This window comes from Silene latifolia, chromosome 1 (assembly GCF_048544455.1).
Source record: "Silene latifolia isolate original U9 population chromosome 1, ASM4854445v1, whole genome shotgun sequence".
Taxonomy (NCBI): domain Eukaryota; kingdom Viridiplantae; phylum Streptophyta; class Magnoliopsida; order Caryophyllales; family Caryophyllaceae; genus Silene; species Silene latifolia.
In genome coordinates, this window is record NC_133526.1 from 160,793,656 (window position 1) to 160,811,291 (window position 17,636).

The 17,636-nt window shown below is 39.7% G+C and overlaps 1 protein-coding gene and 1 non-coding gene across 2 annotated transcripts; one reads left to right on the plus strand and one right to left on the minus strand.

Annotated features, from left to right (window-relative positions):
- Positions 1-2,653: 2,653 nt before the first annotated feature.
- On the minus strand, positions 2,654-2,762 carry LOC141617911 (small nucleolar RNA R71). Its single transcript, XR_012531239.1, has one exon. It is a non-coding gene; the product is annotated as a small nucleolar RNA R71 (small nucleolar RNA).
- An 8,428-nt stretch (positions 2,763-11,190) lies between these two features.
- LOC141586209 (uncharacterized) lies at positions 11,191-12,773 on the plus strand. Its single transcript, XM_074407370.1, has 3 exons — positions 11,191-11,805; positions 11,891-12,341; positions 12,454-12,773. Exons 1-3 carry the CDS (start codon positions 11,191-11,193, stop codon positions 12,771-12,773), a joined length of 1,386 nt encoding a protein of 461 aa, XP_074263471.1.
- Positions 12,774-17,636: the final 4,863 nt, after the last annotated feature.

A 17,636-nucleotide genomic window follows, 5' to 3' on the forward strand; every position in this document is an offset into this window, starting at 1 on the left:
TTAACCGACTTAGTATTAATTCACATGTTAGGATTAAAACTTGGATGTTGCATTGCATGCATATAACCGACGATATATCAAGTATAAATGATGTCCCTAATCATTAGTAGAGGCCGCTATCGAGGCGGGCGGGATTAGGTGTTCGATCAAAAGAGCTTCCTAATACGTACCCTCACCCCTTACTCCAGATCTCTGTGAACATCCGTATTCATTAGCATCCACGAGAGTCATTCTAGACATAGAATGCTAAGGGTAACGATTTCTTAGTGTTCATGTCACTACTTTGTGTCTTGACATGGCACGAGGTATTCGAACGGTTCCAATTTCCCATAAAAATTGGTGGCGACTCCAACAAAAATGCAAACGCTTGTTCTCTTCCTCCCAAGCGCCCCCGTGGGCCCCCCGCTGGCCACATTTGTACATATTATAGTAGATGAGCAATGTTGAGAAAGGATCCTTGAGTCCCCAAGGAAATCCCCAAGGAATTTATGAAGAAAAGGGAAGAAAAGAAGAAGAAATCTTGCTGAGGCACAATCCGTGCGGATTGACTACAATCCGGCCGTCCTCCACATGCACAATCCGTGCGGTTTCATCCCAAGACGCTCGGGTTAGCACTGCCCCAATCCGCCCGGATTCCTCCAAAGCCGCTCGTGTTCCACCACCTGAATCCGCCCATCCCGACTCTAATCCGCTCGGATTCCTCTACAGCACAATTTCGTCTTCTCCAAGCTACAAAAAAAGAAGCCCTTCCTTCGAAAAATACCGGCTCTTCCCTCCTCAATCTAAAAAGTGTAATTACTAGTTTAGCCCTTAGTTAACCCTAATGCATCCCCCTAATTTCCACTATAAATACCCCATAAGTCTAATTAGATGAGCATGTTCTTCTTATCAATAATTAGAGTAGTTAATATCAATCAAATCTCTCTTTAGTTTTGTAATCAACAATTAATCAAGTTTTAATACAAGTTTTATTTCCTTAATCTCTCTTTTATTCATCCTTTATTTTGGGTAATTGAAGATTATTTGGGTTATTATTGGGAGATTGACAACCTCTCAATCAAGCATCAAGTACTTCTTTTATCTTTGCTTTATTATTAGAATCATTAGTAGGTATAATTCTCTTAATCCCTTTTTAATTATTGTTAATTACTTTCATTTAGTCATCATGTTTCATTTTGTTGGTATGATTGACAACCTTGCTAGCATGATCAACATGATAATGAGTGAGTAGTCTCTTAGCTAGGGTTAATGGGTGATTAGGGGAAACCAACATGGGGAATGATTCATGCTTAAATTAATATGCTTTCATGTTTTATTTGCTTGCTTGTTTTGATCTCAACTTATGCACATGTTATGTTTGATGAAATGCTAAGCCTATTAATCCTTGCATTTACTACCATCACCTATCTTTTCAATGAGACTTGTAAGACATAAACCAACTCGAGTCTCTTTAGACCATGCATGTTGTTGAGTAGGGAAGATTAAGTCGACTTGTAGGTGTTGTACAATCTAATCGATTCGGCTTCGGGACCCAAACTTTCCTAGGATTGTAAGATATAACCCAACTCAATCCATCACAACAATAATTGCTTGCTTATAATTTGAGAACATGTTTGTATGATCAATTCCCATGATTCCCCTATGACCCCATGACACCCTAGTGCTTTTTATCAATTGTTTACAACCCTTTTAATTCATCTTGCTTATTTATTTTCATTGCTATTTTAGTTAGTGACCTTCTACATCAACCCAAATTGTGACACCCCTAAGACACCACTAGTTTCAATAGAAATCTCATCTCAATACCCGTCCCTTGGGATCCGACGTTTACTTACCTCTTTACTAATTGTAGAGTTGTTTGTGAAGCTATAAATTGTGTTTTGACTCGGACGTGACCCAACGACCACACTTGTTTAAATTGTGAACACGAAACGGACCGATCAAAAATGGCGCCGTTGCCGGGGACGGTGTTTACTTGATTTAGATTTTCTTACATTATTATTAGTTGTGTCTTTCTTTGCCTTGGGGAAGTAAAACTCCTCAAGGTTTGTTCTAATTACTTTCAAGTTGTTTGATATTTTGCATGTCTAGAAGATCACAAGGTGACTTGTTACCTTTTGATTGTGAAATTGAAAGAACTTTGACAACCAATAGGAGATTTGCTAGGAGGAATTTGAGAGGTATTAGTGAGGTTGTTCCACCAATTATTGAGTTCATCAACCCTTTTGCAAGAGAAAGTGAGGAGAACCCATTACAAAATACCCCACAAAATCAACCTACAATGCCTAAGTTTTCATCACATTCCGTACCAACCGAGGAGAACCTACCCAATGGTACTCCCACACCACAACATCTAACCGGAAATTTTATTGCCAAATCCGCCTTTATCCAATTAGTCGAAAGGAGCCAATTTGGGGGGATGCCTAGTGAAGACCCTCATTCTCATATGGAAACCTTTTGTGACTATTGTGATGCGATTTCTCAAACCGGTGTAACTCAAGACCAAATTCGATGGGTCTTAATTCCTTTTTCTCTAATTGGCACCGCGAAACAATGGTTGAAGGGCCTTGATAAGGCCACTCTCGGAATTGATTCTTGGAAGAAGTTGGCTCTAGCTTTCTACAAAAAATTCTACCCACCGGAAAAGACTAACATGCTCAGAGCTCAAATTACAGGTTTTAAGCAAAGGGATGAAGAATCTTTGTATGAAGCCCTTGGGAGCGGTTCAAGGGAATTTGTCGCTCATGTCCTCACCATGGACTTAGCGAATGGTTCTTGGTACAACAATTTTGGAACGGTTTATATGAAGATTCAAGGAACATTCTCAATATGGGATCAAATGGAATGTTCACCGAAGTTGATGACAATCAAACATAGAACAAAATTGAGGAAATGGCGGTCCATAACTCACAATATAGTAGACCTCGCAAGGCTACTAGAGGAGGAAAGCATGAAGTGGACTCCGTTACTCAATTGGGTGCTCAACTTAGTGCTCACATTAACACAATCAATTTGAAGTTTGAAAAAGCTATGGCTAGACTTGAAGAAGTCTCAAAATCACCAAAGCATCATGTTAATGCCATGACGGCATCTTCATCAATCCCAAGTGGGATATGTGAGAATTGTGGAACTTTGGGAAATGACCAAAGTGAATGTAGGGGAACAAATGAACAAGTGAATGCTTTCCAAGCATACCAGAGTGGTACCCCTTATTCCATCTATTACAATGAAAACACCAAATTCCATCCAAATCTCTCATACAAAAGCCAAAATGTTCAAAACCCTCAAACAACATACACCCCACCTCCCATGAGAAACCAAAATCAAAGACCCTTTTACAATCAAAACCAAGGTTACCAAAATCAAAATCCATACTATCACCAAAATGACCAAGGTTTTGATGTCCAAAAAGCGGTCCTCCAATTGCAAATGAATCAACAAGAATTTTTCACTCAAATGCAAAAAGATAGCCAAGCAAAGGAAACCACCATCAACAACATCCTAGCTCACACCAAGATGTTGGAAACCCAATTGACTCAACTAGCATCTTCAAGCTCACAAACACAAAACGGGCAATTACCACCTCAAAGTAATCCCCCAAGACATGAAACGGTTAGTGCCATTCACTTGAGAAGTGGTACAAAGTATGAAGCACCGAAGAAGCAAGTTGAGGATGAAGTTGTGGAAGATATTGATAAGGAAGAAATTGTGCAAAACTCCAAAGATGGAGAATCATCAAAAGAAGAGAGTTCAAAGAAAAATGAAGACAAGGTCAAGGAGAAGGAGCCCATTGTGATTAGACTTCCTTTTCCAAGTCGTCAAGCCAAGCCCAAATTTGATGACCAACTTGGAAAGTTTATGGAAATTGTGAAGAATTTGGAAGTCTCGATTCCTTTCACGGAATTAATCAATCACGTGCCGGCCTATGCGAAATACATGAAAGATATCCTCACAAAGAATAAGTCGATCCGGAAACTTGAGACTATCGCCTTCACTAAGGTGAGTAGTGCAATACTTCAAGGGAGTTCACCTCCAAAACTAAAGGATCCGGGAAGCTTCTCAATACCGTGTACCATTGGCGACACAACGATCAACAAAGCCTTATGTGATCTAGGGGCTAGTGTGAGTGTTATGCCGTACTCGGTGAGTAAAAGGTTGGGGATGGGAGAGCTTAAATGCACCAATATCACACTCCAAATGGCCGATAGATCGACGAAGACACCATTAGGGATATGGGAAGATGTCCCCGTACGAATTGGGAAGTTTTTCATCCCGGTGGACTTTGTCATTGTTGATATGGAGGAAGATTCCAACATTCCAATCATTCTAGGAAGACCTTTCCTACACACCGCGGGTGCGGTGATTGATGTGAAACATGGTGAGCTCACTCTAGAAGTGGGAGATGAAAGCATAACCTTCAACCTTGACAAGACTATGAGAGCTCCTCGTTTGCATGAACCGTGTTTCATGATTGATCATTATAGCCGAAAGGATGAGAGGAAGAAGTCGAAACTCTAATGGAAGAAGAAAATTGAAGACGCTCCATTCAAAGAGCAAGTGAATTGTGACAAGGAGAGCTTGCAAAGCTCATCAAAATCAAGCAAAGAAGAAAAGGATGGCCTCATTGGCCAAGAGAAGAAATTGGGAGAGTTGTCTCCATCAAATCAAGAGATTTTCAATGATCAACTTAATGAAGTTTGTGGTCTTTGGGACGATGAATTTGAAGGGATTTTTAACCCCTACATTGGTAATGCCATCGATCAAGACCGACAACAAGGGCCAAGGTCTATTGAAGAACTTTACAACGATAATGAACAAGCGTTTGATTACTTTTTCAAGGTGTTGAGCAACATCAACAACACCTTGAACATGCCCCCTTGACATCTCATCAAGAATGTGAGTTTGGTGGAGTCCTCCCTCAACCACCATTTGTAAATATTTCTAACTCCCTAACTCGCATTTCAATTCTTGTACTGCATTTTTGTCATCATTGGATTTATTTTTATACTTTGATCAAGATAATTGTCATGTTTGAGAGAAGTGAGGGAGGGACTAATAATTTCAATTGATGTGTAGTGCTTTAGCTTAGTGTGGGGATGGCAATTGCCTAGGCTATCCATGCCTTAGTAATGCCCCCACAATGAAGCACACAAGATATGAAGAAGAATGGAAGAATGACAAGGGATACGCATTGTACACGGATGGAACGGAATCCGGGTACAAAGGGGTCGAATCCGAGCGGATTCAGGAGAATCCGCCCGTCTTCAGGCAATCCGAGCGTGTTGGGTAGAAGACGTACGTCCCTCTGAGCTGAACATTTGAAATATTTTTGACTGTAAGAGAATCCGGGCGTCCTGAACAGCAATCCGCTCGTCTCTGAAAATCCGCCCGTCTTGAAGGGAAGACGCCCGTCTTCTCAGTTGAGGAAAACAAGGAAAAATTCCTGGACTGAAATCCGCCCGTCTTCTGAAGAATCTGTCCGTCTCGTGTTAGCGAACCCGAGCGTCTTCACTGAAAGACGCCCGTCTTTAGGCGAGTTTTTCCCAACCCAGAAAGTGCAGAATCCGCCCGTCTCGAGCAGAAACCGCACGGATTGGCCCTGCAGTTCGGATTTTTTCGGCCTTTATAAAACCCCTCCCACCTTCATTTCTTCATTCATTCATTCATAACACTACTCAAAAACATCAAAACCCTCATCCTCTCCATCACAAAAACAAAATCCCTCAACTACATTCACCAAAATCAAATCAAATCATCCTTTCAACAACAAATAAATCACTCCTTTTTCAATAAAAATCAAAACCAAGCACAAAATCTTCAACCTTTGAGTCGATTTTTGAATTCATAAAGGCAAAGCCTTTCACCTTTAAATCGATTTGGGTACAATACAAATTGAAGATTTTTCATTATTTTCTTGGTTAATTCATCAATGGCAAGGACTAAGGGAGCAATAAAGGCAACAAAGGCACCAAAGACACTTTCACAAAGGCAAAAGGCTCTTCAAGCAAAGAAAGCATTGGCTATGGTGGTAGCAACCCCAAACTTGGAAGTGCAACAACAACAACAACAACCTTCTATGGGAGCAACAACATCTACTACCCCGGAAATTGATCAACTTCTGCATTATCCGGAGCAATGCACAAGCAAGCCTTTGAGGATCGGAAAAATGCTCAATTGGCTCAATATCCACCCCTCCTACACTTAGCTAGGCAAGGACTACTTGACCCATCATGTCCTTTGCCTAGTTGGACGGATAGAGAAGTCCTATTTCCGGGTGCATCTAGGGTCGTTTCGGGTGACAATGAGGTTGTCGGTAATGAAGAAGTTGATGATAACATTGATGAGGAAGCAAGTGAAGAAGGAGAAGAGGATGGTGAGCAAGATGATGAGCAAGGTGAAGAAGAAAGTGAAGAAGCAAATGAAGAGGGAAGTGGCAATGAGACCACTTCTAATGAGGAAAGTGATGATGGTGATGATATGATGGAAGATTAGCATGCCTTGGAGGCTCCTACCCTCTCATGGTTTGTCTATTTCTCTCTTTGTTTTAATTATTTTCTTGATCATTGTTGGAGTAGTCCTAGCGCCATGGAGGAATCACACCTCGGTACCATTGAGGTGTTCTCATTTTATTGTTCCCACTTTCAAAATCCAAAATGACAAATTAGTTTCATGCATTGCATAGTGTGTGCATGAACTACACCCATCCTTGGACATTAGCAATAGTGTCTAACTCGGTTTGGGGAAGTTAATTCATACATAACGGGAGGTAATCTAAATTATCCTCTCCGTCATAAACAAAAAAACCATGCATCATGTAGTGTAGACTAGTGTAGATTGCATTTAGTGTAGAAATCATGCATCATCTTTGCATAATTTCCCATCATTTTGGCCATTGACGACAATGCCCATATTAGCGTGGGGATGGGGAATTCTAACTTAACTCTTATTCAAAAATCCAAAAAAAATTGAAAAATTTCGAAAATCATAAAAATTTGAAAATTGAAAACCCAGAAACACGTTTATTTCTTTTTGTAGTGTAGTCTTGTACATTGTATTGTATATATTGTGTTTGTTCTATCCTTGTTCACATTGATTGACTACGCCACATCCGAGACATGAGGATCATGAAGACCGCATGGTATGATCTTTCCAATCTCCTTTTTCCTCTTTATGTTAATGACTATGTGGCTTTATTTTGATTGATGCGGTATAACAATGTGAAGTTAGGACTTGCATTTAGTTTATATGTCATATTAGTTGATAGAATCACTTGCATTAGGATGTTTATAATAGTTGCATCATAGCATGTAGTTGCATTTAGATAAAAGTTTTGAAAAGTGCCTAATTGGGAACTTTGACAAGAGCAACTAAGCCATTACAAATACTTTTTCAACTTAAGACTTTGCCTACTAGAATGGTTGTAAAACACCCTAGATAGTGTCATACTAGTGTATTTTGACCCATGACCCAAAGCCTAGTCAAGGGTTTGCATGTGAGTCACCTATACAACCCCGTGATGCGATGTGGACTTGGTTAACTTGTCTAGGTGACCTTGATTGACCTTGTGGTAAGGCAACCCAAAAATATTTTCTATCAATAAGTTTGAAGTGCTCATTTCGAAAGTTTTGTCATGTGGAAGTAATTTAATGCCAAGGAAACCTCAAATATTATGAATTGTTGAATGTTGAAAAATTAAATTGTTTTGATGGAGGCGTACCACTTCGATGTGCTTTGGAGCGGGATCCATTGAATTGGGCCCCACACGGTTGTGAATTCGGCCGCCCAGAGACAGAGTGACTATCACCCCGAAAAGCTATTGTCTAGAGGTTAACCGGTTGCCTAATAAGCGATTGGGGAAAGCAAAGGACACTAGCCCGGAAGGGACAAACCCCATCTTAAATTTTTGAAATATGAAAGTAAATGAGGTCAATTTTTGAATACTAGTCATATCCACCCGTTGTGTATAAAGATTTGAGCATTTCATTCCCAAAAAGCCTTTTTGTCAAGCCACTTTGTCGAGCTTGGGACGATCCATGACCTTTACTTTTGTAGAGAATTCGAGACTTGTCATGTCATATGCTACTAGCATCATAGGGATCATCATTCCATCACCATCCGATCGCTCTTGACGAAAGCATTTGGAAATTGAGGACGAAAGTAGTCTAGTTTAACACCATTTGGAGGTGATTTAGTGCCATCCTCTTAGCCTTAGTAATTTGTTGAACTAGTATTTGTGAAGGATTACATGCTCTTAAATTTGTTCCTCTTTAGTGCCTCCGCCACTTGATGAGGAAGTGGCTATTCCTTTTGTTGATGCATCCATTATGTGATTTTGTGTGCTTAATGTTTGGATGTGTCGCCATTTTGGCAAGACCCACCTTGCCTTGCAAGAAGGCATCCTACCTCATGGTTGTCTTGTGGTGAGTTGAAGGGGCGGAGTGAGACCCGCTAATTGTCTCATATCGGCTATGTTATTAGGTTAGTTTAAATAATGGTCCTAGTCTTTGTCACCTCTTTACTCGGGACGAGCAAAGGTTCGGTTTGGGGATATTTGATGTGACCATAATTAGCGCATATTTAGCTCCCGAATTAGCCTTGTTCCCATGCTTTTTAGTGCATATTTGAGTCATTTATTATCTTTAGTTCTTTGTTTTGCATATTCTTTGTGATTTTGATCCCTTGGTAGGAAAGGAGTAAGAATCTTGCATTTTCATGGCAAAACGAGACTAAATTGATCGAATCCAATGACCAAGCATCAAGGAGAGACAAGATTAGAAGGCCTTTGTACATATTATAGTAGATGAGCAATGTTGAGAAAGGATCATTGAGTCCCCAAGGAAATCCCCAAGGAATTTATGAAGAAAAGGGAAGAAAAGAAGAAGAAATCTTGCTGAGGCACAATCCGGCCGTCCTCCACATGCACAATCCGTGCGGTTTCATCCCAAGACGCTCGGGTTAGCACTGCCACAATCCACCCGGATTCCTCCAAAGCCGCTCGTGTTCCACCACCTGAATCCGCCCGTCCCGACTCTAATCCGCTCGGATTCCTCTACAGCACAATTTCGTCTTCTCCAAGCTACAAAGAAAGAAGCCCTTCCTTCGAAAAATACCGGCTCCTCCTTGCTCAATCTAAAAAGTGTAATTACTAGTTTAGCCCTTATTTAACCCTAATGCATCCCCCTAATTTCCACTATAAATACCCCATTAGTCTAATTAGAAGAGCATGTTCTTCTTATCAATAATTAGCGTAGTTAATATCAATCAAATCTCTCTTTAGTTTTGTAATCAACAATTAATCAAGTTTTAATACAAGTTTCATTTCCTTAATCTCTCTTTTGTTCATCCTTTATTTTGGGTAATTGAAGATTATTTGGGTTATTATTGGGAGATTGACAACCTCTTAATCAAGTATCAAGTACTTCTTTTATCTTTTCTTTATTATTGGAATCATTAGTAGGTATAATTCTTTAATCCCTTTTTAATTATTGTTAATTACTTTCATTTAGTCATCATGTTTCATTTTGTTGGTATGATTGACAACCTTGCTAGCATGATCAACATGATAATGAGTGAGTAGTCTCTTAGCTAGGATTAATGGGTGATTAGGGGAAACCAACATGGGGAATGATTCATGCTTAAATTAATATGCTTTCATATTTTATTTGCTTGCTTGTTTTGATCTCAACTCATGCACATGTTATGTTTGATGAAATGCTAAGCCTATGAATCCTTGCATTTACTACCATCACCTATCTTTTCAATGAGACTTGTAAGACATAAACCAACTCGAGTCTCATTAGACCATGCGTGGTTGTTGAGTAGGGAATATTAAGTCGACTTGTAGGTGTTGTACAATCTAATCGATTCGGCTCCGGGACCCAAACTTTCCTAGGATTGTAAGATATAACCCAACTCAATCCATCACAACAATAATTGCTTGCTTATAATTTGAGAACACGTTTGTATGATCAATTCCCATGATTCCCCTATGACCCCATGACACCCTAGTGCTTTTTATCAATTGTTTACAACCCTTTTAATTCATCTTGCTTGTTTATTTTCATTGCTATTTTAGTTAGTGACCTTCTACATCAACCCAAATTGTGACACTCCTAAGACACCACTAGTTTCAATAGAAATCTCATCTCAATACCCGTCCCTTGGGATCCGACCTTTACTTACCTCTTTACTAATTGTAGAGTTGTTTTTGAAGCTATAAATTGTGTTTTGACTCGGACGTGACCCAACGACCACACTTGTTTAAATTGTGAACACGAAACGGACCGATCAACACGCTCGGAGTTTCGGAAGACATTCTCTTGGACAAGGGTATCTTGAGCGGGCAACTTTTGTTGACGCTCCATTTGGCTCATGAGCCTTTCGGGATAAATGAAGGAAGCAACCTTCAAACCCGAAACTGAACGCGAAAAAACACCGTTAGAGATAGAGTAAGAAACTGAACGCGAAAAAACCCCAAAAATTAAAACCCTAAAATTCTCAATTGGAAAAATCAATCAAAAAATGGCAATAAATTGTAGTTATCATTCTCAATTTCCCCCTCTAGTCTCTAGTAATTCCGCTGTACGGCCTGGTGTGGGCCCTTATACTAATGTTGCGTCGTCTTCGGTGGTGGTTAGTGTGCCGCAGAGTTCGGAAGTGCAGAAAACGGTGAATGTGAATCAGCTAGTGGGCCTTGTTCCTTATGATTTAGACGTTGTTGCTCCTGAGGAATCCTCTACCTGGATGGTTCAAGGGAAGCATCATAAAGGTAAGAGTTCCCTGGTTAGTATTCCGGAAGAACGTGAAGACTTACTCCGCTTTACTGCTGAGGATGTGAAGGATGAACTAACCTATTGGAAAAACTCGGTCTATGGTTTTGTCCTGGGTGCGAATCCACCGGTAGAAGTAGTGGAGGGTTTTCTTAAACGATTGTGGTCAAAGTTTCCCATGGATAAAATCTCCTTTTGCCCCAATGGAGTATTCCTGGTTCGATTTAAATCGGCTGCAGCCAAGGATCAAGTGCTTCACCAGGGTCACTTCCTATTTGACAACAAGCCCCTTATTGTCAGGCCATGGAGTGAAGAAGTGGAACTGGTGAAAACTGATGTCAAGGATGTTCCGGTATGGGTTAGGATTCATAGCCTACCGCTCAAATTCTAGGGTAAGTGCCTTCCAAAAATTATTAGATTAATGGGTACTTATGTAAGGAGTGATGATGCCACTAATGAGAAAACTAGGTTAGGTTTCGCGAGGGTTATGATCGATGTACCCTTTGGTAAGCCTATTCCTGAGACAGTGAAATTTTTGGATGAAGATGGGAACGTAGTGTCTCTGCGAGTGGAATTTGAGTGGAAGCCTATTGTTTGTGCTAAGTGTAAGGGGATAGGGCATTCTTCTAATTCCTGTAGGAAAGAAGGAGTAGAAAAGAATAAAGTGCCCACACAGATGGTTGAGAGGAAACAATGGCGCCCTAAGCAATCTAAGCAGCCAACTGGTAAGCAACCTACTGTTTCTGTTGTGACGCCAGCTGCTGCCCCTTCTCCTGTTTCTCCTGTGGGTGAGGTTGTTGTTACTCCTGTGGAAAAGCCTAACCAATTTGATGTTGAATGGAGTAGAAATGGAAAGTATCATATGATTACTACTCCTACTCGAAATATTATTAGGCTTAGTAGGCAAGAAATTGTGGAAGCTGGTTTAAGGTCCATGAAATTTGGATCTCACTCTTTTATGGACTCCTTGAACAATGTTACCCCAACAGTAGGCATTGGGACTAATGGTAGTGCATTACCTCCTATTGGGGGTAATGTATAATTGCGGTTTCTGGAATGTTAGGGGGTTGAACAGCTTGTCTAAACAGAATGCTATCCAATGGTTTCTTCATCATCATCAGATAGGTTTGTTTGGCCTCCTTGAGACCAAGGTTAAACCCTTGGCTCTAAACTCTGTTAGAAATAACCTTTGTGCAAGTTGGTATGTTTCGACTAATACTCAGTATCATAGAGGTGGTAGAGTTTGGATACTTTTCAATCCTTCCATGTTTGCTGTTAATTTCTTGGAGTATAATGCCCAATTTATACATATGGAAGTAGCTGATTTAGGCACTGGGAGACAGTTTCACTTGACCATGGTCTATGGCTTTAATGAGCTTCAGGAGAGGAAGCTGTTATGGGAGAAGCTTAGTTTATTTAAAAGGCAGATTCATGGAGCTTGGGTAATTTGTGGGGATTTTAACACTGTTTTGGTGCCTTCTGAAAGACTTGGGGGCAATAGTACTACTATAGAAATGGAGGATTTTAAGAATTGTGTGGATGAGTGTGAAGTAGCAGATTGCCCTACTAGTGGTTCCTACTATACCTGGAATAACAAACAAGAGGTTCATACTAGATAGGGTCTTGGTCAATCATATTTGGCTTAATGCTAATGTAAATGTGTATGCACATTTCTACTGTGAAGGTATCTTTGATCATACACCCTGTGTGATTCAAAGTGCTAATGATGGAGCCAAGAGAAGAAGACTCTTTAAGTATTATAATATGTGGAGTAGGCCAGAGGATTTTCAGTCTTGTGTGCAGCGGGTATGGGATACAACTATGTATGGCACTCACATGTTTAGACTAGTGAAAAAATTAAAATTACTGAAGTCTCCTCTGAAACAGTTAAACAAAACTGATTTTGATGACATTGAAAATAACACTACTCGAGCTAAGATGCATTTGGAGTATATTCCAGAAAAGCTCAGAAGTGACCCTCTCAATGAGGTTTTAATTCAGTAAGAAAGTCAATCTTCTGCTGCATTTAGATTCTTGAACCAAGCTTGCCATGAGTATCTTATTCAGAAGTCTAAGGCTGTGTGGATGGAACAAGGGGATCAAAATAAAAATTATTTTCACAGCCTGATTAAAACTAGGCAGGTGAAAAATAAAGTTATGAGGATTGAAGATATGCAGGGCAGGAAGTGTGAGAATGCAGATCAAATCCAAAAAGCTTTTTTGGAGTTTTATGAGGAGCTTTTGGGCACTGAAGCTTACACTAGGCAAATTTCCATTCAGATTGTTCAGTTGGGTAGAGTTTGTTCTGAAGAGCATCACAGTATTCTTCTGGCACCTGTGTCCAATGAAGAAATTAAGCACGTCTTGTTCTCTATCCCTAATCATAAAGCTGCTGGTCCGGATGGTTTCTCAAGTGCTTTCTTCAAGGATTCGTGGGATGTGGTTGGGGAGCTCTTTTGTGAGGCTATCCATGATTTCTTTATTAATGGTAAGCTTTTGAAACAAATTAACCATACCCTGATAACCTTAGTTCCAAAAATTGACCTCCCTCAGAATGTTTCTCAATTTAGACCCATCTCCTGTTGTAATGTGATTTATAAATGTATTTCTAAGCTGATGTGCAACAGGCTTGCTCAAGTTTTACCTTTTATTATCAGTGAGAGTCAAGGGGGGTTTATTAAAGGGAGGAGTATAGTTGAGAATATTTTGATTTGCCAAGATATTATTAGATGTTATCATAGGAAAGCAGTATCTCCAAGGTTTATGTAATACTACGGTTTTACGAGTCTTTGGGTACTCTACCGAGTGGGGCTTACTCTGTCGAGTAAGTATGTTTGAGTAACGAAATAGTAGTCTGCCTGTAGGGTACTCGATCGAGTAGCCTTGGCACTCGATCGAGTAAGTGGCACTCGATCGAGTACGAGACTTACTCGATCGAGTATCTCGGTCTTTGGGTGATATTTGACGGGTTTTGTTAATAAGGCGGATTAATATTTAATAAATTTTCGTCATCTTCCTAAACACTTTTGCAAACCTAATCTACTGATAAAGAGAGAATTTATCCTACGTTGCCTTGTTCTTCCGCTTTATTGACAAATCCCGGAGCTAGAGGAGTCGGTTTCATTCGTTCTTGATATCATTGTGATCCTTGCGTCAAGGGTAAGTCTTACGTATCATTTTTATAGCATTTGGGTAGTTTTGGTTAAACCCTAATTTGGGAATTGGGGGTTTTATGATTATATTGTTGTGTTAGTGATTGTATGAATATGTGTATAGGAGGAGGGTTCATAGAAGAAAGATTTTGAGACAGCTGCTAGATCGTCTGAATAGTGATTGCATTCTAGGTAGGGTTTCCCTACTCAGTATTAGTTACATGATGTGTGTGTTGATTGTGCTGTAGTTAGTGATTGTTGATTGATTCAGACGGTTGTAATTTCATATTGTGGATTGATTCAGACGGTTGTGATTTCATATTTTGGATTGTTTCAGACGGTTGTTGATTTTGTGTTGTGGTTACTATTTATCTGTCTGTGTTCTTCGGGGTGCATCCCTGGCTGAGTGGAGTCACTTGCGGGAGTGGCTTCACCCCCTTGATTAGCCTCCTGTGGAACCCGCCACAGGAGAGATGTGCACATTAAGGAAAATGGGTTTATCGCTCGATGAGATGAGAGGGTCTTAGGTGGGAACGGCTGCGGTCCCCCACTAGCGGTGCGGAGTACCTGTTGCGATGGGTACTCTGGCAGGGCTACACACTTTAGTGTGTAGTCAGTTGTGTGGAGATTGATGATGGAGATTGGGGATTGATGTGTTGATTGAGCTGCTTGGTATTTGCTTCATGTTGGTTTGTATCGTGTAATTAGTACTGACCCCGTTTAAATGTTTTAAAAACTGTGGTGATCCTTTCGGGGGTGGTGAGCAGTTATTGAGCAGGTATGATATGACGGGTATGGGATAGCTGGGATGAGTCATCACGTGGGAGTTAGAAGTCTTCCGATGTGTCAGACGATGTTTTATAGCTTTGATAGTTTTAGCGGTAGACCGTCTGAGAATCTTGTATTTCAGTTTAGCAATTTTGGTTTTGATCATGTAATCACTTTAAACTATATTTTTATTTAAATTATGTTTCTTCATTGTCATTTGATTATCATTGCCTCGGGTACCGAGATGGTGACGTTCTTATATCTTAAGTGGTCCTGGTAAGGCACTTGGAGTATGGGGGTGTCACAAAGTGGTATCAGAGCGACGATCCTGAAACTTGTAACCAATGAATCTAATGAACCTAGGGAGTCTAATTAAAATGAACTCGGGGTAGAAGTTGTAGGAGCTAATGCAAAGACTTGGGAGACGTCCTAAAGTCGCGAACTCGCCCTACAATTTTGAACCGGTCACCATGGGATATGAGTCGGGATCGCTATGTGTTTATCTTGTGAATTGTGTATCTTTGTAGCAAAGTGTGGTATAAATTGGTGGATGTATGTATGTGGAGAATGGGGAATGTGTAGAGAAAGATGATAATGAGGTGATGTTATACATTATTGATTGAAAGCATGATAGTTGTTTTACGATATGGCATTATAGAAATACGGAAAGAAAATTTGTTTGATTTGAGTTATTCATAGAGTTATGTATACATATATGTTGTTGGTAGTGTTGTACGAGTTTATATAGCCGAAAGTTTGAGTAAGAGCATGAATAATTGGTGGAAAAAGATGATAATTGTTGCATGATAATATGATTTTTGATAAAGCAATTTGTATGATGGAAGAGATTTTATTATGTTGTTATGCTAGTAACATGTGAATAGGAGACTTGATGTTATTTATTTGTGATTTTGTTTACGTAAAGTATAGAATAAAAACATGTAGGTAATACATGCTTGGTAAATTGAATGATGCATGCGCATAATGGATGTTGTTGCTTGGCTTTTGAAGATAGTAACATGTGGTTAAGGATACTGGTTTTATGAGCATCGAGTTGTTTTGTTTAACTTGTTGTCGTTTAAGTTGTATGGAAGTAAAATCAAGTAGTTGTGTTTTCGATTATAGAGAGGTTGTCTTTAAACTTTTATAACTTGAGATGCATAAATGATTTTAATGTGATTAGAATTGGAGGTGATAGCTTGTTCTTTTACGATTCTAACGATAGGTCACACACCCAAAACGGCCAAGAAACGAGTGAGTTATGACCGTTTTACGAAAACTGAACAGTGCTGAGAAATGCGTAGGGTACTCGATCAAGTGGCCCTCACTCGATCGAGTTCACCTTGGTACTCGATCGAGTATCCCTTACTTGATCGAGTAGCCCTGGTAATTTGTTTTACGTGCTTCTGACCTTCACCTACTCGATCGAGTAAGTCACTTATTCGATCAAGTGGCCTGTACTCGATCTAGTGACCCTTGTTTTGGGTCATATGCCCAGTTTTGACTTCGTTGCATATTATGTTTGATTCAAATGTGTTATTTTACTTCGTTATGCATTGTTTTACGTATGTATTGGTCCTGATGTGTAAGTTACCCAATCTTATGACGTAAGGAGTGACACCTGTGGCGAGTATGAGTTCGGTGGGAGGACATGAGTTATATGTAATTGTAGTAGGTAGTGGAAAAAGAAAAGGAAGATTGGTAAGGTTTATTGAGGCATGAAGCATGTTTTGTGAAATTAGATGAGTGAGATGATTGTGTGTTGAGTAATGTAAAAGTAAGTGGATGTGGGCAAGGGATAATGTGAGTTTATGGAACGTGAGAATGAAAAGATTGAAATGAAGGATGTGGATGGTGGCAACTTGAGATGTGTAAGGGATTATGGAGGAAGATGGTTAGGAATCGTGTGGGTTAAGAATATATGTAGTGAAATGTCGTTTTAGAGGAATTGAGAAGAGTGGTATATAGTGAACTTAATGGAGACATGTCGCGACGTGGATTTGCAGATAGTGAGTGAGTTTGGGAATCTGTGTTATCAAGAGGTGAAACCAATGTGTGATTTACTTGGGCAATTAACAGTATAAAATGAATTTTGATTACTAGAGATGTAGATGCAATTGTTTGAACAAGTAAACGTTGATTCTATGGATGGATTGGTGGCAAGGGTGAGTGATAGCATAATAAGAGAATATTTATGGTAAGAAGGAGTTAGATGATGTCGATATGAAATAATGAGATGTGAGTTTTGGAGCAATGAGAAGGTAACCGGAGCATTAAAGAGTTAGGTAAGAGGTAATAAGGAGTTGAATGGTTAATTGCTTTTGTCGAGTGTAAAAAGAAAAGAATGAGGGGAGTAAAACTAAGAAAATGTTCACCGGAGTTATGTGATATAAAAGTAAGGAATCGTCGAGATGTATGATACTATCATGAGGATTTGAGTTAACAGTTATATAGGAGTTCCAGGACGACATGATAATCATGAGTTTCGAGGAATTAAGTAAAGTAAAAGTTAGGTAAAGAATTTGCACAATATGAGATCTTAGTAGTGAGTCGGGTGACGATACAATTAAGGATGGAATTGGAAATAGTGTTGAGATGATTTTTGTTGATGTATTTGATGTTCGTTATTTGGGATGATAACCAAAGATTGGAAAGAAACTGTGATGTTTAAAGATGAGTGTAAGAAGTTTGATGTACGAATGGTGGTAGTGTGGAGGTGTTGTCACTAGTGGTTAAGAGGTGATGATAAATAGGAAAGATGGCAATTCTAAAGAGGTTGATTTTGTAGAGACCGATTGTTATGTATGGTTGTGAGGAAGTATAAGACGTAGTCTTAGGAGGCGGTTTCTCGTAATGAGTGTTAGTTGTATGGTTATGTATTGTAGAAGGTGCTGGTTATGCGAATGGAAAGATGTGTTATGAGGGGCGTACGAGTTAAGCTCAGGCG